This window comes from Ranitomeya variabilis, chromosome 7 (genome assembly GCF_051348905.1).
Source record: "Ranitomeya variabilis isolate aRanVar5 chromosome 7, aRanVar5.hap1, whole genome shotgun sequence".
NCBI classification, from domain to species: domain Eukaryota; kingdom Metazoa; phylum Chordata; class Amphibia; order Anura; family Dendrobatidae; genus Ranitomeya; species Ranitomeya variabilis.
The window spans coordinates 59,627,537-59,649,312 of record NC_135238.1 but is presented as its reverse complement, the minus strand read 5'-3'; the positions used below and the strand labels follow the sequence as shown (position 1 = coordinate 59,649,312).

General features: G+C 44.7%; 1 protein-coding gene across 2 annotated transcripts in view; it reads right to left on the bottom strand.

The window, feature by feature from the left end:
* Positions 1-21,776, bottom strand: part of ERCC4 (ERCC excision repair 4, endonuclease catalytic subunit) — a 56,666-nt gene that overhangs the window by 7,449 nt on the left and 27,441 nt on the right. For both annotated transcript variants that reach the window (XM_077275167.1, XM_077275166.1), the window contains exons 7-10: positions 20,743-20,853; positions 10,598-11,174; positions 9,760-9,852; positions 4,066-4,178 (exon numbers count right to left, since the gene is read on the bottom strand). In XM_077275167.1, coding sequence (XP_077131282.1) covers positions 4,066-4,178; positions 9,760-9,852; positions 10,598-11,174; positions 20,743-20,853 — 894 coding nt within the window. The remainder of the gene's footprint in view (positions 1-4,065; positions 4,179-9,759; positions 9,853-10,597; positions 11,175-20,742; positions 20,854-21,776) is intronic.

Below are 21,776 nucleotides of genomic sequence, written 5' to 3'. Positions count from 1 at the left end.
GTGGGCGGGCGCTGTAGTCCGACCCAGGCCTGGGAGCCGCCGAGCCCTCTCAGAAAGGAAACGCTGCCCAGCGGCTATAGAGCCGCACGCTGCCCCGCGGCTGCAGAGCCACCCGCTGCCCCGCGGCTGCAGAACCGCACGTTGCCCCGCGGCTGCAGAGCCGCACGCTGCCCCGCGGCTGCAGAGCCGCACATTGTCCCGCGGCTGCAGGGCCGCATTTAGAAGAGAGTAAGGGGGGCCCCCTGCTGCCAGCTGGTCGGTCCCCGCACTTACCTTGTGCGATGGGACCGATGCTCCATCCACCTTCACCATGATAGGGAGAGGGTGGAGAGCTAATGCCGCCATGTATCAGCCACTATATCAGTGGTGGTGCAGTGGGCGGCTGCGCGGACGCCCTGTCAATTTGTCCGGCTGTGCCCTGGCTCCAGGAGACTTAGGTGGATGATTAGTCCCCATGGTCGCCTGAGAAGGATGGAAGGAGATCGGGACGCTAGGGAACCGTCGCCACACTGAAAGGTGAGCCAGGGCTGGCATCCATCGTTGCGGGAAAGGATACAGGAGGAACGCTCCGTGTACTTGCCCGTTGTTGGTGCGGGAGAGATCAGAGCTAAAAATTTGCCTGTCGCTCCCTTCTTTCCGTTAAATCAAAAACTAAAAATTGGTGGGGTCCTGAGGACCCAAGTGCCTCCTGAGACACTAAGTAAGAACTGGCTCTGGATTGTCCAGCCTGTGGGTGTATACTGCAGGGGAGGAGTTAATCTTTTGTGTGTGTTTAACTTAGTGTCCTCCTGGTGGCAGCAGCATAACACCCATTCGTCCTGTGTCCCCCAATGATACGTAGGAGAAATACAGCAGCTACCGGTGAATTTCAAAATTAAAAATAGATGCTCCATACCGTTCATTATGGCCCCATAGATGCTCCATATAAAGCTGTGCCCCATATAGAATGCTCTGCACCGTTCATTATGGCCCCATAGATGCTCCACATAAAGCTGTGCCATATATAATGCTCCATACCGTTCATTATGGCCCCATAGATGCTCCATATAAAGCTGTGCCCCATATAGAATGCTCTGCACCGTTCATTATGGCCCCATAGATGCTCCACATAAAGCTGTGCCATATATAATGCTCTGCACCGTTCATTATGGCCCCATAGATGCTCCACATAAAGCTGTGCCCCATATAGAATGCTCTGCTCCGTTCAGTATGGCCCCATAGATGCTCCACATAAAGCTGTGCCCCATATATAATGCTCTGCACCGTTCAGTATGGCCCCATAGATGCTCCACATAAAGCTGTGCCATATATAATGCTCTGCACCGTTCATTATGGCCCCATAGAAAGCTGTGCCATATATAATGCTCTGCACCGTTGATTATTGCCCCATAGAAAGCTGTGCCATATATAATGCTCTGCACCGTTGATTATTGCCCCATAGATGCTCCACATAAATCTGTGCCATTGCTGCTGCTGCTGCAATAAAAAAAAAACAAACGACATACTCACCTTTCTTGCTTGCAGCTCCTCAGCGTCCCGTCTCGGCGTCTCTCCGCACTGACTGTTCAGGCAGAGGGCGGCACGCACACTAGTACGTCATCGCGCCCTCTGACCTGAACAGTCAGAGCAAGAGGACGCGAAGACAGAGCGGCGCCCGGCGTGTGGAACGCGGACAGGTAACTATGAGATACTTACCTGCTCCCGGCATCCCTGGCTCCTTATCCCGGACAGCTGGTCTCCGGGTGCCGCAGCCTCTTCCTCTGTCAGCGGTCACCGTTACCGCTGATTAGAGGAATGAATATGCGGCTCCACCCCTATGGGAGTGGAGTCCATATTCATAACTTTAATGAGCGGTACCATGTGACCGCTGAACAGGGGAAGAGCTGCGGCACCGAAGACCGTGGTACGGGCAGGGGGAGCGCCAGGACTAGGTGAGTATGCGACAGTCCTCTCTCCCCCTCACCCGCCGCCGACCGTGACTCGAGTACAAGCCGAGAGGGGCACTTTCAGCCCAAAAATTTGGGCTGAAAATCTCGGCTTATACTCGAGTATATACGGTAGCTGCTTTTCTTTTTCTTTACTGTTAGAGCAGAACACATGTTCACTAGTTGTGTGGGCTGCAATACTACACACAACCAATGGACAGGTGAGGCACTGTTTTTTCTTTCTCGCTTCATTGGGGGACACAGCACCCATGGTTACCTGTGTCCCCCAATGAAGGCTCCAAGAAAGATTTTACGGTAAGAACCAAAAATCCCTCTTTCTTTCTCACTTCATTGGGGGACACAGGTAACCATGGGTGCTGTGTCCCCAAATGAAGGCTCCAAGAAAGATTTTACGGTAAGAACCAAAAATTCCTCTTTTTTTTTATAAAGACAGCAGACATGTTTCTTGAATTCTATGCAACCCCTTTCATTTCCACAGTGCAGAACACAAGAAACAAAGAATATAAATACATTCCTTGTGCCTTTGAACCAGAAGTACCTGCAGAGCACTGAGGTCCAATCTTATCAGTTTGGTCCTAGAGATCTTATCTTCTTGTTGAAGAATCTCTGTTCGCACTTCTCAGTAGTTCCTCATATAACACTGATGAGACTACAGTGAAGTCTGACATATAGTCACATAAAATGCCTAGCGAACTGATCGTTAAAGCTCTTCATTAAAGGTACCGTCACACTAAACGATATCGCTAGCGATCCGTGACGTTGCAGCGTCCTCGCTAGCGATATCGTTGTGTTTGACACGCAGCAGCGATCTGGATCCTGCTGTGATGTCGCTGGTCGCTGAATAAAGTCCAGAACTTTATTTGGTCGTCCGATCGCTGTGTATCGTTGTGTTTGACACCAAAAGCAACGATACCAGCGATGTTTTACACTGGTAACCAGGGTAAACATCGGGTTACTAAGCGCAGGGCCGCGCTTAGTAACCCGATGTTTACCCTGGTTACCAGCGTAAAAGTGAAAAAAACAAACAGTACATGCTCACCTGCGCGTCCCCCAGCCTCTGCTTCCTGACACTGACTGAGCTCCGGCCCTGAAGTGAAAGTGAAAGCACAGCGGTGACGTCACCGCTGTGCTGTTAGGGCCGGAGCTCAGTCAGTGTCAAGAAGCAGAGGCTGGGGGACGCTGGGTGAGCATGTACTGTTTGTTTTTTTTACTTTTACGCTGGTAACCAGGGTAAACATCGGGTTACTAAGCACGGCCCTGCGCTTAGCAACCCGATGTTTACCCTGGTTACCCGGGGACCTCGGCATCGTTGGTCGCTGGAGAGCGGTCTGTGTGACAGCTCTCCAGCGATCAAACAGCGACGCTGCAGCGATCAGCATCGTTGTCGCTATCGCTGCAGCGTCGCTTAATGTGACGGTACCTTAAGCAGCTTATGTAATCAACAACTTTATCTTTCAGTGTCTGACAACTTGTGACAATTGTAGAGTGATTTTCCTTTTTCTCAGCATTTTGACATTACTCTGTTACGCCTTCTTGACATGTATGTATAAAATAACAAATGTGTTATACCAAAAAACAACAACCAGTACAATAGTAAAGACTTATTCCTGATCCAGCCCCTTACAAGAATGCTTTAAGACTTTGGACATGGTGGAGGATGCACATTTATCACGGATACCACTGATCCAGGACGATAATATGACTTCAGAATTCTAGTTCTATCCTTATCCTGCCATTGTTGCTAATACTTCAAGTCCCATCTTGCCTCCCCTAAATAAAAATATAAAAAATAAAAACAAAAACTGTAGCCCACTGGCAGAGACTACTGAAGAGGAGTAATGTTTGTGTGGTCTGCCTACAGATTTAAAGCACACATCGTTTAGCCTGGTTAATACTATACCTGAAACTAAAAGCTGGTGATAAGATGAAGACATTAAAATTCTTTTGTAGAACTTGTTCTATTTGCACTTCAGATTTCTTTGTTGGAAATATGAGATAACTACCCGAGAACAAAAGCTTTTATATCGCGTTTACATGAAGAAAATAAATCGGCTTAAATAATATTTACAATCCCAGGAAGAGTCCTTGTAAAGCAGTAATGGGATCTCACACTACTTACCAGCTTTGCGGGTATCGGTGGCATCTGATGCAGGCGCAGAATCTCTCTGAAGATCCAAGTTTGTGTCATCTCTCCCTTCCCTCTCCGCAGGGATCACCATGCTGGCCTTCTCCCTGAAAACATAAAAGAAAAATATATTAATGTTGAATATCTTACCTGATAAGAATTTGCTTTCTTAAACTACCGTATATACTCGCGTATAAGCCGACCCGAGTATAAGCCGACACCCCTAATTTTGCCACAAAAAACTGGGAAAACTTATTGACTCGAGTATAAGCCTAGGGTGGAAAATGCAGCAGGTACTGGTGAATTTCAAAATTTAAAATAGACACTCCATACCGTTCATTATAGCCCCATAGATGCTCCACATAAAGCTGTGCCATATATACAATGCTCTGCACCGTTGCCCCACAGATACTCCACAAAGCTGTGACATATATACAATGCTCTGCACCGTTGCCCCACAGATACTCCACATAAAGCTGTGACATATATACAATGCTCTGCACCGTTGCCCCATAGCTGTGCTATATATATATAGTGCTCTGCACCGTTGCCCCATAGCTGTGCTATATATATATATATATATATATATATATATATATATATATATATATATATATATATATATATATATATATATATATATATAGTGCTCTGCACCGTTGCCCCATAGCTGTGCCATATAGTGCTCTGCACCGTTGCCCCATAGCTGTGCCATATAGTGCTCTGCACCGTTGCCCCACAGCTGGCCATATAGTGCTCAGCACCGTTGCCCCATAGCTGTGCCATATAGTGCTCTGCACCGTTGCCCCATAGCTGTGCCATATAGTGCTCTGCACCGTTGCCCCATAGCTGTGCCATATAGTGCTCTGCACCGTTACCCCATAGATAGCTGTGCCATATAGTGCTCTGCACCGTTGCCCCATAGCTGTGCCATATATATAGTGCTCTGCACCGTTGCCCCATAGCTGTGCCATATAGTGCTCTGCACCGTTGCCCCACAGCTGGCCATATAGTGCTCAGCACCGTTGCCCCATAGCTGTGCCATATAGTGCTCTGCACCGTTGCCCCATAGCTGTGCCATATAATGCTCTGCACCGTTGCCCCATAGCTGTGCCATATATATAGTGCTCTGCACCGTTGCCCCATAGCCGTGCCATATAATGCTCTGCACCGTTGCCCCATAGCTGTGCCATATAGTGCTCTGCACCGTTGCCCCATAGCTGTGCCATATAGTGCTCTGCACCGTTGCCCCATAGATGTGCCATATAGTGCTCTGCACCGTTACCCCATAGATAGCTGTGCCATATAGTGCTCTGCACCGTTGCCCCATAGCTGTGCCATATATATAGTGCTCTGCACCGTTGCCCCATAGCTGTGCCATATAGTGCTCTGCACCGTTGCCCCACAGCTGGCCATATAGTGCTCAGCACCGTTGCCCCATAGCTGTGCCATATAGTGCTCTGCACCGTTGCCCCATAGCTGTGCCATATAATGCTCTGCACCGTTGCCCCATAGCTGTGCCATATATATAGTGCTCTGCACCGTTGCCCCATAGCCGTGCCATATAATGCTCTGCACCGTTGCCCCATAGCTGTGCCATATATATAGTGCTCTGCACCGTTGCCCCATAGCTGTGCCATATAATGCTCTGCACCGTTGCCCCATAGATAGCTGTGCTATATATACAATGCTCTGCACCGTTGCCCCATAGCTGTGCCATATATATAGTGCTCTGCACCGTTGCCCCATAGCTGTGCCATATAATGCTCTGCACCGTTGCCCCATAGATAGCTGTGCCATATAGTGCTCTGCACCGTTGCCCCATAGCTGTGCCATATAGTGCTCTGCACCGTTGCCCCATAGCTGTTCCATATAGTGCTCTGCACCGTTGCCCCATAGCTGTGCCATATAGTGCTCTGCACCGTTGCCCCATAGCTGTGCCATATAGTGCTCTGCACCGTTGCCCCATAGCTGTGCCATATAGTGCTCTGCACCGTTGCCCCATAGCTGTGCCATATAGTGCTCTGCACCATTGCCCCATAGATAGCTGTGCCATATAGTGCTCTGCTCCGTTGCCCCATAGATAGCTGTGCCATATAGTGCTCTGCACCGTTGCCCCATAGCTGTGCCATATAGTGCTCTGCACCGTCCATTATTGCCCCATAGCTGTGCTGCTGCTGCAATAAAATAATAAAACACATACTCACCTCTCTTGCTTGCAGCTCCTCAGCGTCCCGTCCCGTCGTCTCTCCGCACTGACTGATCAGGCAGAGGGCGCCGCGCACACTATATGCGTCATCGCGCCCTCTGACCTGCACAGTCAGTGCGGAGAGATGCCGGGAAGATGGCGCGGCGCCCGGCGTGTGGAACGAGGACAGGTGAATATGCGATACTTACCTGCTCCCGGCGTCCCGCTCCTTCCCCCGGACAGCTGGTCTCCGGTGCCGCAGCCTCTTCCTCTATCAGCGGTCACCGGCACCGCTGATTAGAGAAATGAATAGGCGGCTCCGCCCCTATGGGAGGTGGAGCAGCCTATTCATTTCTCTAATGAGCGGTCCCACGTGACCGCTCAGGGGAAGAGGCTGCTGCACCGAAGACAATGGGACGGGCAGGGGTAGCGCCAGGTGAGTATGCCTCAGCGCCCTCTCCCCCTCACCCGCCGACCGTGACTCGAGTATAAGCCGAGGGGGCACTTTCAGCCCAAAAATTTGGGCTGAAAATCTCGGCTTATACTCGAGTATATACGGTATGTAAAAAAAAATTCTAATTAGTTATCTACTAAAGGAGAACTTCCAGAATCACATTATTTTTCACAAAGCAGAGTAAATGCATACGCATTGTCAATACACAGACTAAGCCCAATAAAAAATGTTTTTTTCTTGTATTATTGTGTTTTGTTTTTTTTTCATTTTTATCTGTCCCTCTGTGCATCCAGGTTCACATAGCAGAATGGGTAGTACTATTCTTATCTGCTAAAACTACATTTCCACGGAGCACTTGCTCCTGATGAGCCCCATCTCTGAGTTAACATTAAGGCCATGTTCACACTTTGCGGGTGACCTCTGCGGGTTCTCCCGCAGCGGATTTGATAAATCTGCAGGGCAAAACCGCTGCGGTTATCCCTGCAGATTTATCGCGGTTTGTTCCGCGGTTTCCGCCTATACTATTGATGCTGCATATGCAGCATCAATAGTAATGTTAAAATAAAAAAAAAAGTTTATATACTCACCCTCTGATGTCCCGATCTCCTCGGCGCTGCACCCGGCGGTCCGGTTCCAAAGATGATGTGCGAGAAGGACCCTTCGTGACGTCACGGTCATGTGACCGCGACGTCACGGTCATGTGACCGCGACGTCACCGCAGGTCCTGTTCGCACTGCAACTCTGACCGGCCGGCCGCGTGCAGCGCTGAGAGGTGAGTATAACATGATTTTTTATTTTAATTTTTTTTTTTTTTTTTTTTTTTTAACACACAAATATGGTTCCCAGGGCCTGGAGGAGAGTCTCGTCTCCTCTCCTCCACCCCGGGTACCACCCGCACATTATCCGCTTACTTCCCGCAACGTGGGCACAGCCCCATGCGGGAAGTAAGCGGATCAATGCATTCCTATGATTGCAGAATCGCAGCGATTCTGTACAAAGAAGTGACATGCTGCGGAATGTAAACCGCTGCGTTTCTGCGCGTTTTTTCCCGCAGCATGTGCACAGCGGTTTGCGGTTTCCACAGGTTTACATGTAAATGTAAACGCAATGGAAACTGCAGCGGACCCGCAGCGGCAAAATCGCGGCGGTTCTGCGGTAAAAACCGCAAAGTGTGAACATGGCCTAAGTACTTTTAAGTGTAGAACTCACTCTATTTTTCTGTGCACTCTCTTCTCCTGTACAGTTCCCTGCCTGACCGATTAGATCTTCTGCCATCCACATCATATAGCCACCCGTGTGATTTTACATAATTTTTAGCTGGTTTCTAGCAGAGAACAACTCTCCTGTACTCCACCTTAATGACAGTGTACAGTAGACCGCTGTTTTTTGCCTGCTGCTGACAGATCAGCTTTGTGAAACTGCAAATGCTCCTCTATTGATACATATGTCAGAAAATAATCCTCTGTCGTATGCATCAAATTAGCACCATTTGCAGTTTCTCATCACTGGTCTAGGCAACAATTACAGCTCAACCAATCTCTGCCCCTTAGTGCAGAGTCCCAACCTGAACTATATTCTTCTTTCTGTTCCCTGTATACAGAGCCCCATCCTACAGTATCTCTCTCCTCTTAACCCCCTGTACACAGCCCATCCTGTAAAGTCTCTCTCAGCCGCTTCTACAGTATACCTCTCCTCTCAGCTGCTGTACACAGCCCTTTCTGCAGTATAGCTCTTCCTTTCAGCTCCTGTATACAACCTCAACCTGCAGTACATAAGTCCTCTTATTTATCAGCATGTAGGCTGCTGCTTTATGAGATGAGCTCTGCACTGTAATGAAGGAGGCTCAGTCCCTTTCCGTGAGATCATCTCTCACAGTAGATGCTCCTAGAGACAGCACACCTATGATGGCAGGATGCCAAATGAGAGAGTAAAAGAGAGACACTGCACTGTGCATGATGAGTTCCCAGCAGGCCGGTTCCAATGGCAGCTGGAGGGTACATAGAGCCTGGAAAGTCATCCTTAGGGAGTGTGATATGTGCAAAATGGGGCAGATTTAAAAATAGGTTCAATTGGCACAGATTAATAAATGTGTGCACTGTATTATAAGATCACATTGTGACTTTGAGACTAACCCTTTAAAGTGGCCTTACACATTAGGCTACAGTTGGCCAAACCCAATGATTTCGGCAAGACCAGACGATCATCTACTGTGAACTGGATGTTTCTTCAGCGTTCAATCGAGCAATGCAGGAGCAAAAAAAAAAGGATAAGGCATGATGAATTTCCCTATGCCTGATCCTTTGTTTTCAAAAGAGGTAAGTGACAGCCAGGTCTGTCAGTGTCATACTCCCCTCTTCATGTTAAAAAAAAAAATTTTTTCACATAATCGCGACAAATTAAAAATTGTCCATTAGAAGGTGCATTCAGATTATATAAATTCGGCCCAAGATTGGACCACAATGCACGGACTGACCACGGCTCCCCAAACAAGACAGCTTCATATATTTCTATGCAGCTCGAGTCGGCAGAGACGCTGCCAGTCTGAGTATTGCGGTCTGATCTCGGACCAATTTATACGGTCGCCTGAATGAGCTCTTAAACTGACCCCTTTGGTTTAATTTACACATAAATCCCGAAATAATAGATTATACCTCCGATAAGATAGGATGACAAGGGCTGATTAAAATTCATAATTGAATTATATCATAAAGCATAGAGAAATAGAGAAAGTTCTCGCATTACAGAAAAAGTTAGTTCCCATCACAAATCTAATAAATGCATTGCATATATGAACACTATAAAGTCTACGTCCTAACATTTGTTAGTTCTACTGCTCTTCCTACCACCTGTACACACAGCACTTTACGCACAGTGATAACCTTTCTATAGATATCATCTGAAATAGTGACACCTGCTGGCAGTGAGGCATATTATGCTACAAAAGACAGAAAAATGCAGCACTCAAAGAATTTAACATTTAATTTAATTTATCTCCATTTATTTTGGCCTCAGACATATTATCCTTGGTTGATGGTCATATTGTTACCTAATCAGCTGCTCAAATGCTTCTTTTTCCTTCCTGAGTGAAGTGAGGTATCTCTGCTCTTCTGTGGAGCCACCGTATATGAGAAAATAAACTCTACAAGTGAGAAAGGAAAAATATGTTAAAATAGAATGTAGATGTGAAAATACAATAATAATAATAATTATGCGTAAAAGGGTGCTGTCATGTTCAATCTTGAGGAGCGCACCGCCACTTCTGCCTCCCGGCTTCCTGCTGGTTAGCGGCGGTGCGCTCTTGAAGATTCGTAGTTTGGACTAGCGGTATAGTTCGACTGCTCGTCTCAACAGCTCTCCCATGATGCGAGCAACTTAGGAGGTGCGCAGAGGCACTGAAGCTGGCCGGATACAGAGATCTGCGCAGCTTCATCTCTTGTGAGCTCTTTTAATAAAAGGCTTGCAAGGGCTGGGCTTTTTCCCTAGGACACCAGCTACAGCTGAGACTGCAAAAGGTGGCCGGTAACCTAGGCAACCAGCCGTAAACTACAGAATTAAGAATCCCTCGTTTCCCGAGAATGGAAAGTAGTTTTAATTCCAAGTAAATTGCAAAGTTTCTGGTTTTTTGCAAGCACTTTGAAAATAACGTTTTAAAGAGAAACTGTCTATGCCCATAATGTAAATGTTGTAATACCTTTTTATATCCAAAAGGATGTGAACTATGGAGTATCCCAGCAAGCAACAAAGTTAATTCCCACATGCCCTGAGTGCCGGTCAGTGCACGGGGTGTTGGTCATATTGCTCATAACAGAAATTCTACCTTAAATTTTTTTTTCCCCCCCAAGAACAAATATTCATAATCATTGTTCATTTTTGGCTACAAATACCTCAACGTCTTCTGCTTGCTTGCCCTGTATATCTCGAGCTGTCGCACAAAGCTGAGCTCCGCGTCATATAGGATCACATATCTCGGCTCCACTTCGTGCAGCACCCTGGTAAGTGCGTACGGATCGGTGCAACCTTGCAAAGGATGGATGATTGTGAGGGGCTCCTTTAAGATGCCGTAATAACAGTCTGAAGGCAAGTTCAACTGAAGGTCTTCATAGTTCGGTTCTTCAACACTGCTCTCACTTTCCTGACGAAACTTTTCTTCCTGATCTTTCCCCGCCTCGTCTTCGCCGCCTTTTCCTATCATCTGGGTTAAAGTCAGTTCTGTCGTCTTTACGTTTCTTTTCTGTTTACTTTTGCCTTCTTTAGTCTTTTTGGCCAGGGGGTTTTTCCCACTTGCCCCCAGATCCTTTTTCTTGACATCTTTTCGGTTTTTCAGCCACAGTTCAGCAGCTTTCTGATCCTTCCCAAAGGTTTTGTTGTATAGTCTCATCAACAGGGCTTCGGCCCCCACTGCAATGTATTCTCTTAACTGGGCACAGGTACGATCATCGCTGGCGCAAATCAGCACGCGGCCTGACGAGAGAAGAAAATGACCAATATATTACTAATAAAGCATACCTGGATCCAATTTAGAAATTAAAAGTGAAGAACTTTCCTGTAGAGAATTTTACCACTTGGACATTTACTGGAGCATTTAAACTTTTAATCAAAAATACAGAGGAAAAGACCAGTATTCTATGTATGCGCTACGTTTTGTACACTTATTTTTTCTTCCGCCATGCTGTGTGAGTGAGCGCTCCTATCTCGGTGATGCTACCGCTATGCATAATGCTCGGAGGCACTTAGATAACATCCTGTTCTGGCCAACTTTTTCCTCCATAGACTTGAATAGTCGAGTCTGCTTTGCAAATACGGACACGGAAATGTGCAGGTTTTTTTTTTTTTCAGATCTAGCACGAGGGTCAGTTGAAAAAAACTCACATGCGAATAGCTCCACTCAAAAAAAAAGACAAAAAAAATAAAGTAAATTGAAAAAAAAAACTGGTGTAAAATATGTTATCATTTATGGTACGTTCACATGCAGCCGAATTGCTGTTGCAAATGGTCACTGCAATTCTGAACAAGCCTGTAGGAAAATCCACGCCAAAGGGTATAAACTTGATTGTGGATTTTATCGACAAAAGAAACAGGCAATAAAAAACAAAAAGAACAATAAATAAAAAAAAAAACAACCTATAACTTTTATCATTATCTGGAGCTTGTATGTAAACACTTCTCTAGCCCCTTCTCCACCCAGCCTTTATAGACTCGGCCTCCAAGATAGCAACTGTGACGAGACACCATCAATGAAGGCCTGGGGTACAGCGAACAGCGTAGAAAAAAGGAAGAAGCCTCAAAAGGGCAATTAAAGGGGGCAGTATTATATTTTACTCCCTTAAACAGCGCCATTATTTCCACAGTGCTTTACAGACATCATCACTGTCCCCATTGGGGCTCACAATCTAGATTCCCTATCAGGATGTCTTTGGAATGTGGGAGGAAACCTGCACAAACTCCTTACAGATGTGGTCCTTGGTGGGATTTAAACCCAGGACCCCAGCGCTGCAGGACTAACCACTGAGCTGCCCAGAGTCTAGGATTTGTTTTTTACTCCCCTTTTAGAACTTCTAGATTTAACAGCAAAATGAACAATAGGCATTTGTTTCAGATTTTGCCTTTCCCAAAATAAATATTTTGTGCAACAAAATCGGAGTACGCACTGAAAAGAAATGAGGTATAAAAAAACCATACACGTCAGATATAACCTCTAAGAGCGTTCAGGGGTCGAGCACCTAATTGCATAAATACTGTCTTATTCTCAATCTGATTTAATGGGATTGATCTTGATTACAGATATTTAAACAAATAATGCAACACTCCACGTGAAAACATTCCAGAAGAAAGCAGATATGCGATCTTGCACTTCATAACAATCTGTCAGGTTAATGCTAAAAATATAACTCCTCATTTCACAGTCTTGGTGCCAGATGTCGGCATAGAGAATTCAGTTCAGAAGGAAACTGCTGTGAAAATAGAAAATAAAAGTACGGTAAATTGTGTACGAACGGTTTCAGAACTTAACAGTAAATTATGTTCATCAAACTAAAATGTATGGATTCAGATTACAGGAGTCAATCTAGTGGAAACAGTTAATATGGAAATTGGAAACACTTCCAGTATAGTTTAAATTGTTCCTTTTCCGTTGGTTTGTTGCAAAATGCAGAATTTGATATATATATTAGTCGAAGGTTTTGGCACCCTTGAAATTGTTCCAGAAAATGAATTACTTCTCCCAGAAAATTACACATGTACTTTTATGCATGTTTATTTCCTTTGTGTGTATTGGAAAAGTAGAAAAAAAAAAAACAGAGACAAAGAGGCAAAATGGACATATTTTCACACAAAGCCCAAAAATGGTCCGGACAAAAATCATTGGCAAATTTACAAAATTGTAGGGAAACACCTTTCTTTCAAGCATGTGATGCTCGTTCACACTCACCTGTGGCAAGTAACAAGTGTGGGCAATATGAGAATCACACCTGAAACCAAATAAAAGAGAAGTGGACTCAATCTTCGCTTTGTGTGCCTCACTAAGCATAGAGAACAAAAAGAGAACTGTCTGAGAACTTGTAACCATGAGATTGTTGATATTCTTCAGCAATTCTGGTTCTCAAGTCCGTCTCCAGAGATCTTGATGTCCCTTTGACCACAGTGAGCAACATAATCAAGATGCTACAACCCAAGGCACTGTAGCTAATCTTGGTCGTGGATGGCAGAGAAAAACTGATTAATGGTTGCAACGCAGGATAGTCCAGATGGTGGATGAGCGTGCATGAGTGTCAGAGGGAACTATCTGTCGACATTTGAATGAAATGAAAAGCTATGGCAGGAGACCCACAGGAGGACCCCACTCCTGACAAGACATAAAAAAAAGCTATACTTCAGTTTGCCAAAATGCACTTGAATATGCCAAAATCCTTCTGGGAAAGAAACTTGTGGACAGATGAGACCAATATTGAGCTTTTTGGTAGAGCACATTATTCTACAGTTTACTGAAAACGGAATGAGGCCTAGAAAGAAAAGAACAAAGTACCTACAGTCAAATATGGTGGAGATTCGAACAATGTTTTGAGGTTGTTTTGCTGCCTCTGGCACTGGGTGCTTTGACTGTGTGCAAAGCCACATGAAATTTGAAGATTACCAAAAAAATTTGGGTTGCACTGTAGTGACCAGTGTCAGACAGCTGAGTTTGCATCCTAGGTCATGAGTCTTTCAGCAGGACATGACCCCAAACATACTTCAAGAAGCATCCAGAAATGGATGGAAGCAAATCGTTGGAAAGTTCCAAAGTGGCCAGCAGTGAATCCGGATCTAAATCTCATTGAACACCCCTTCAAATATGAGAGACATGGAGCAGTTTGCAAAAGAAAAGTGGTAAATATCCTAGAGAGGTGTAAGAAACTTGTTAATTGTTATACAAAGCGACTGATTACAGTTATTTATCCTAAACTTCGTGCAACCAAATATTAAGTTGAGGGTGCCAACTATTTTGTCTGGACCATTTTTGCAGTTTTGTGTGAAATTAGGTCCAATTTGCCATTTTTCTCAGCTTTTTTTTTTGTGTTGTGCACACAAAGGAAATAAACATGTGGATTATAAAAACTGCAATTGCAATAATTTTCCAGGAGAAATACTGCATTATCTAGAACAATTTCAAGGGCTCTAACACTTTTGGCTATGACTGAGATTATCTCTCCCTCTCGCTCGCTATTAGTAAAGCTCGGAAAGGGTCATGCAATAGGATGATGATACGATGAACCCAAGTGCGTGTATGTGTATATACAGGTCCTTCTCAAAAAATTAGCATATAGTGTTAAATTTCATTATTTACCATAATGTAATGATTACAATTAAACTTTCATATATTATAGATTCATTATCCACCAACTGAAATTTGTCAGGTCTTTTATTGTTTTAATACTGATGATTTTGGCCTACAACTCCTGATAACCCAAAAAACCTGTCTCAATAAATTAGCATATTTCAACCGTCCAATCAAATAAAAGTGTTTTTTAATAACAAACAAAAAAACCATCAAATAATAATGTTCAGTTATGCACTCAATACTTGGTCGGGAATCCTTTGGCAGAAATGACTGCTTCAATGCGGCGTGGCATGGAGGCAATCAGCCTGTGACACTGCTGAGATGTTATGGAGGCCCAGGATGCTTCAATAGCGGCCTTAAGCTCATCCAGAGTGTTGGGTCTTGCGTCTCTCAACTTTCTCTTCACAATATCCCACAGATTCTCTATGGGGTTCAGGTCAGGAGAGTTGGCAGGCCAATTGAGCACAGTAATACCATGGTCAGTAAACCATTTACCAGTGGTTTTGGCACTGTGAGCAGGTGCCAGGAAGCATGAAGTGCTCCAAAATCTCCTGATAGCTAGCTGCATTGACCCTGCCCTTGATGAAACACAGTGGACCAACACCAGCAGCTGACATGGCACCCCACACCATCACTGACTGGGTACTTGACACTGGACTTCAGGCATTTTGGCATTTCCTTCTCCCCAGTCTTCCTCCAGACTCTGGCACCTTGATTTCCGAATGACATGCAAAATTTGCTTTCATCAGAAAAAAGTACTTGGGACCACTTAGCAACAGTCCAGTGCTGCTTCTCTGTAGCCCAGGTCAGGCGCTTCTGCCGCTGTTTATGGTTCAAAAGTGGCTTTACCTGGGGAATGCGGCACCTGTAGCCCATTTCCTGCACACGCCTGTGCACGGTGGCTCTGGATGTTTCCACACCAGACTCAGTCCACTGCTTCCTCAGGTTCCCCAAGGTCTGGAATCGGTCCTTCTCCACAATCTTCCTCAGGGTCCGGTCACCTCTTCTCGTTGTACAGCGTTTTCTGCCACATTGTTTCCTTCCAACAGACTTACCATTGAGGTGCCTTGATACAGCACTCTGGGAACAGCCTATTTGTTGAGAAATTTCTTTCTGGGTCTTACCCTCTTGCTTGAGGGTGTCAATGATGGCCTTCTTGACATCTGTCAGGTCGCTAGTCTTACCTATGATGGGGGTTTTGAGTAATGAACCAGGCAGGGAGTTTTTAAAAGCCTCAGGTATCTTTTGCATGTGTTTAGAGTTAATTAGTTGATTCAGAAGATTAGGGTAATAGGTCGTTTAGAGAACCTTTTCTTGATATGCTAATTTATTGAGACAGGTTTTTTGGGTTATCAGGAGTTGTAGGCCAAAATCATCAGTATTAAAACAATAAAAGACCTGACAAATTTCAGTTGGTGGATCATGAATCTATAATATATGAAAGTTTAATTGTAATCATTACATTATGGTAAATAATTAAATTTAACACTATATGCTAATTTTTTGAGAAGGACCTGTATATATATATATATATATATATTAAAAAATATATATATATATATATATATATATATATATATATATATATATATATATATATATATATATATATATATATATATTTTTTTTTATATATATATATATACAGGTCCTTCTCAAAAAATTAGCATATAGTGTTAAATTTCATTATTTACCATAATGTAATGATTACAATTAAACTTTCATATATTATAGATTCATTATCCACCAACTGAAATTTGTCAGGTCTTTTATTGTTTTAATACTGATGATTTTGGCCTACAACTCCTGATAACCCAAAAAACCTGTCTCAATAAATTAGCATATCAAGAAAAGGTTCTCTAAACGACCTATTACCCTAATCTTCTGAATCAACTAATTAACTCTAAACACATGCAAAAGATACCTGAGGCTTTTAAAAACTCCCTGCCTGGTTCATTACTCAAAACCCCCATCATAGGTAAGACTAGCGACCTGACAGATGTCAAGAAGGCCATCATTGACACCCTCAAGCAAGAGGGTAAGACCCAGAAAGAAATTTCTCAACAAATAGGCTGTTCCCAGAGTGCTGTATCAAGGCACCTCAATGGTAAGTCTGTTGGAAGGAAACAATGTGGCAGAAAACGCTGTACAACGAGAAGAGGTGACCGGACCCTGAGGAAGATTGTGGAGAAGGACCGATTCCAGACCTTGGGGAACCTGAGGAAGCAGTGGACTGAGTCTGGTGTGGAAACATCCAGAGCCACCGTGCACAGGCGTGTGCAGGAAATGGGCTACAGGTGCCGCATTCCCCAGGTAAAGCCACTTTTGAACCATACACAGCGGCAGAAGCGCCTGACCTGGGCTACAGAGAAGCAGCACTGGACTGTTGCTAAGTGGTCCCAAGTACTTTTTTCTGATGAAAGCAAATTTTGCATGTCATTCGGAAATCAAGGTGCCAGAGTCTGGAGGAAGACTGGGGAGAAGGAAATGCCAAAATGCCTGAAGTCCAGTGTCAAGTACCCAGTCAGTGATGGTGTGGGGTGCCATGTCAGCTGCTGGTGTTGGTCCACTGTGTTTCATCAAGGGCAGGGTCAATGCAGCTAGCTATCAGGAGATTTTGGAGCACTTCATGCTTCCTGGCACCTGCTCACAGTGCCAAAACCACTGGTAAATGGTTTACTGACCATGGTATTACTGTGCTCAATTGGCCTGCCAACTCTCCTGACCTGAACCCCATAGAGAATCTGTGGGATATTGTGAAGAGAAAGTTGAGAGACGCAAGACCCAACACTCTGGATGAGCTTAAGGCCGCTATTGAAGCATCCTGGGCCTCCATAACATCTCAGCAGTGTCACAGGCTGATTGCCTCCATGCCACGCCGCATTGAAGCAGTCATTTCTGCCAAAGGATTCCCGACCAAGTATTGAGTGCATAACTGAACATTATTATTTGATGGTTTTTTTGTTTGTTATTAAAAAACACTTTTATTTGATTGGACGGTTGAAATATGCTAATTTATTGAGACAGGTTTTTTGGGTTATCAGGAGTTGTAGGCCAAAATCATCAGTATTAAAACAATAAAAGACCTGACAAATTTCAGTTGGTGGATAATGAATCTATAATATATGAAAGTTTAATTGTAATCATTACATTATGGTAAATAATGAAATTTAACACTATATGCTAATTTTTTGAGAAGGACCTGTATATATATATATATATATATATATATATATATATATATATATATATATATATATATATATATATATATATATATATATATATATATATATATATATATATTTTTTTTTTTTTTATTATTACATACACACGCAGGCACTTGAGATCATCGTCCTGTTGCATGACCCGTTCTGAGCTTTACTTTTGAATAGATAGCTTGACATTTCAGATAGTCCTAGAATACTTTTGAGTAGACATGGGCGGACCCCTGGAAGTTTGGGTCCAGCGGGATCCACTGATCAGTTAAAAAAAAAAAGTTCAGGTACAGGTACCAGAACTGTACCCAGAGCTGAACCACTTTCACTTGAATGGGGGCCTGAACATACAGTGTTTGCCATGCTGACAGCATGGCAAACATTGCCTCTTTTTGGCGGAAAAATCATGACGGCCATTCAGACAGCAGCTGTTCCCACGCTGTTAAATCACAGCTGCAGGCTCACTATATCATAGGGGCCCCCCATGCCTTTTTTAAATAAAGCATGAGCTCCCCCATTTTTGACAACCAGCCAAGCTAAAGCAGACAGCTGGGGGATGGTATTCTCAGGCTGGTAAAGGGCCATGGATATTGGCCCCCAGCCTAAAAATAGCAGCCCGCAGCCTCCCCAAAAAGGCGCATCTATTTGATGTGCCAATTCTGGCCATTTGCCTGGCTCTTCCCACTTGCCCTGTGGCGGTGGCAAGTGGGGTTCATATTTTTGGGGTTGATGTCACCTTTGTATTGTCCGGTGATATCAAGCCCACGGATTAGTAACAGAGAGGTGTCTATAATTACTAATCCTATAGTTATATTGTAAATAAACACATAGCCAGAATAAAGTCTTTTATTTAAAATAAAAAACAACAACACACTTTTCCTTTTTCCAGGCTGAGAACCGCTGAGGAATGAGCTGCTGCGAGCGCAGCATCAGTGACCAGCTGTTACATCATTGAGGTCATCAATGAGAAATTTCTACCAGTGAACTGGGGGTGAACTCACCACTGCAACGTAAGACTTTTTCACAGAGGTCCCCGCAGTTCTGTTGCCCAACTGGGAACGCAGCCTCAGTGACCAGAAGTAACGTCGATGATGTCACCGCTGGTCACTGAGGAATGAGCTGCTGCGAGCAGTTGGAAACTGGAGCTGAGAGGAACCTGCAGATGTGTCAGGTATAATTACACACAGCACTGCAGTGAAATCAGGAGAGAAGACAGCGGCCATCACACATCCCACTGGTAACTCCCCCTTCATGTAGAATCAGATCTGGAGGCAGAATTATCTTCCAGATTCTAAAGAGTCTGAGCTGTAGCTCTTTTTTTTTTTTGCAATTTCTCTGAGCTTTGCAGTCTGACCTTAGGGTGAATTTGCTGGGACATCGATTCCCTGGAAGATTATCAACTGTCTTGAATGTTTTATACTTGTGAATAATCCTTCTCACTGTAGAATTATGAGTTCTAAATTGTTTGGAAATGGCCTTATCTAGATTGATAGTCAGCAACAATTGCTTGTCTGAGATCCTCGCTGATGTCTTTGTCACGGCGATAAACCGCGTGCCTTCTCAACAACGCCCCACTCACCATGCGGCGTCTCCTAGCATCAGGTCAGTTTGCTGAGGTTTATTTCCTGCTGCACTCCTGTACACTGCTACTAAAGCATGGTGGTTCCATCTGGCCTTAGGGGCGCATGGCTTGTCTCTGCAGGAATTTAACCCTGCTGGGTCCTGCAGAGATTTAGCTCTCTCGGCATATGCCAAGCAAGCAGACTCCATATAAAAGGCAGCTCGAACATTTGGTTCCTACCCCTTTTGTTCATGTGTATGCTTTCTTCTGTATTGCGTTGCCTGTTGCTGACCTAGCTAGAAGTCTCGTCCTACCTGATCTCTGCACTCATGAGCTCGGCCCATCTGAACACGCGTCCATGCCACTGACCCTCCGGTCAGGTGCCGCAGACCTGGGGAGTGCTCTGGAGTGGTACCTGGTGACTACCTGCAGCCAAGCCTAACCTCACCCCCAGAGACCTTAGCGAAAAGCAGGTAGTCGTTTAGTCCCAATCCCTGGAGGGTAAACCCGACCCTTGGTGCAGTGGGTCCACACCCACCAGCATTAGTCTTACCTGGGATTAGCAACAGGCATTTTTCTGATGTCAGGTTCACATTAATTCCTATGGAAGCAGTAAGGGAGTACTTAATTTTTCACACACTGCTTCCGCATTTTGGCCAAGGTTTTGATAAATACATGACAGGCATAACTTTGGTACAATATCCTGTTCGAAGGAGGATTTTACCTAAGTTAGGTTTTACTTTTTAGTCTGATCACGCATGGTTCAGGTTAATATAAACTAGAGTGAGACACCTTGGTTCAGGATTGGAGACCAGCAAATGAGTGTGGTAAGGGTTATGACATTTGTTGGTTTTTCACTTAAAAAAGGCACCGCTATGGCGTGAAACGCCATGTGAATTAAAAGCCTTTGCTCATAGTCTTTTCTAGAGAATTGATTTACGCCAGCAGCGCAGCCCACCTACGTGTTTAACCAACTGGATCCAATATCTCCTTTGAGGATTTGTCCACCAGCCACGGGACAGCAGCTACTTTTCTTCATCCCTACATAGGAGTTGTGCAAGTGACAACACTACCAGGTTAGCGTAACCAGCACTCTCCCTCCATCCGATATCACCCTATTGCGCTCTGTTTCCGACTCCTAGATTTACACAAGGATTGTGAGATGTAAGCAACAGGTGTTTCCTGTAGTACTGAGGAATACAAGGGGAATAACATAGCTAGAATGCAATGAAACATACGGCCACGTTCACACCTAAAATACAGTGCAGTGGAGGTTACTGCAATCAAAGCAGATTTGAAATAGTGTTGCAGACTTTAATATTTGCAGCATGACCTATCTCTTATAGGCTTCTTCCAGATTTGTCAAGTATCTTACCAATTCTAAGACACATGAGCACACAAAATTAAACAATCAGATTTTGCATACGTCGATCTTACCTGGCCCGCCTAGAGCATCACTGTTCTTGTTCTCTTCTTCAATCTCTTTGAGAACCTCGCTCAAAGCTTCCCACTTGGGGTTGCTCTCAAGCACCAGCTCACGCTTTCCATCTGATAAAATGAATTAGAAAAAGAGACAAAAGTCAGACAAAACAAGTCATTTATGTTTTGCACCAAAAAGTGTGTGTGCTAATGGGTAAGAAAAACAGTTCAGTAAATGCATAACTTTTTATTTTATAAATCAGCGCTTTCTCCCAGCTTCCTTTTCTGTTGGGCACATGACAGATGCAGCCAACCAATTGCCACTGACTGGCTGCAGCGGTCACAAGTCGTCTGAGCCAGAAGAAAGTCCTAGTAGACAGTCTCTTTTGGATTAGATAAAACATCACCACTGCGAGCAATCAATGGGCACTGACTGACTGCAGAAGTCACATGACTGCCCGCAATGAGACAGTAAAGGAGACCAGAGGGGGACAGAGGCAGCGGTGAGCAGAACAGGTGGGAGTCAAGTAGTTATGATCAGTGATCATGTGAATGCTGGGTGCCAAGAGGAAGCAGGAGCTGCCCGGTCTTAGCAGACCCCAATAAGCTCTGCAGTGCAGGTGGGGTACGGAATAATATGGCAGCCAAAGTTAAGGAGGAAATTAGCAATATTAAAAAATGTATTTAAATGTTGAAATCTGGTTGTCTTCTGCAGATTGCGACCTGAGGGATCGCTCCACTGTTTGCTGGGCGATCCGGAAGTCACAACACAATGTAAGTCTATGAGAGTTGTATGTAGAGTCCCTGCCTCTGGTAAGAGCACACACAGCGAGCCCGCATCTTTCCCCGCACTTGATGGATGATTTAATCAGCCATAAAGTGCCTCTAACAGCCGCGGGTGGCAGCAGGGAGAGGGTCGTTCCTCCTACCCATCGGCGTGCCGGTCACATGATCTCGGGGCGCTGATGGATTGTCATGACTGCCGGGTGTCTGCTGATGACCCCTGTGCCTGTCATTACGATCCTCCTATTAATGCCAGCCTGCTGAAGCCC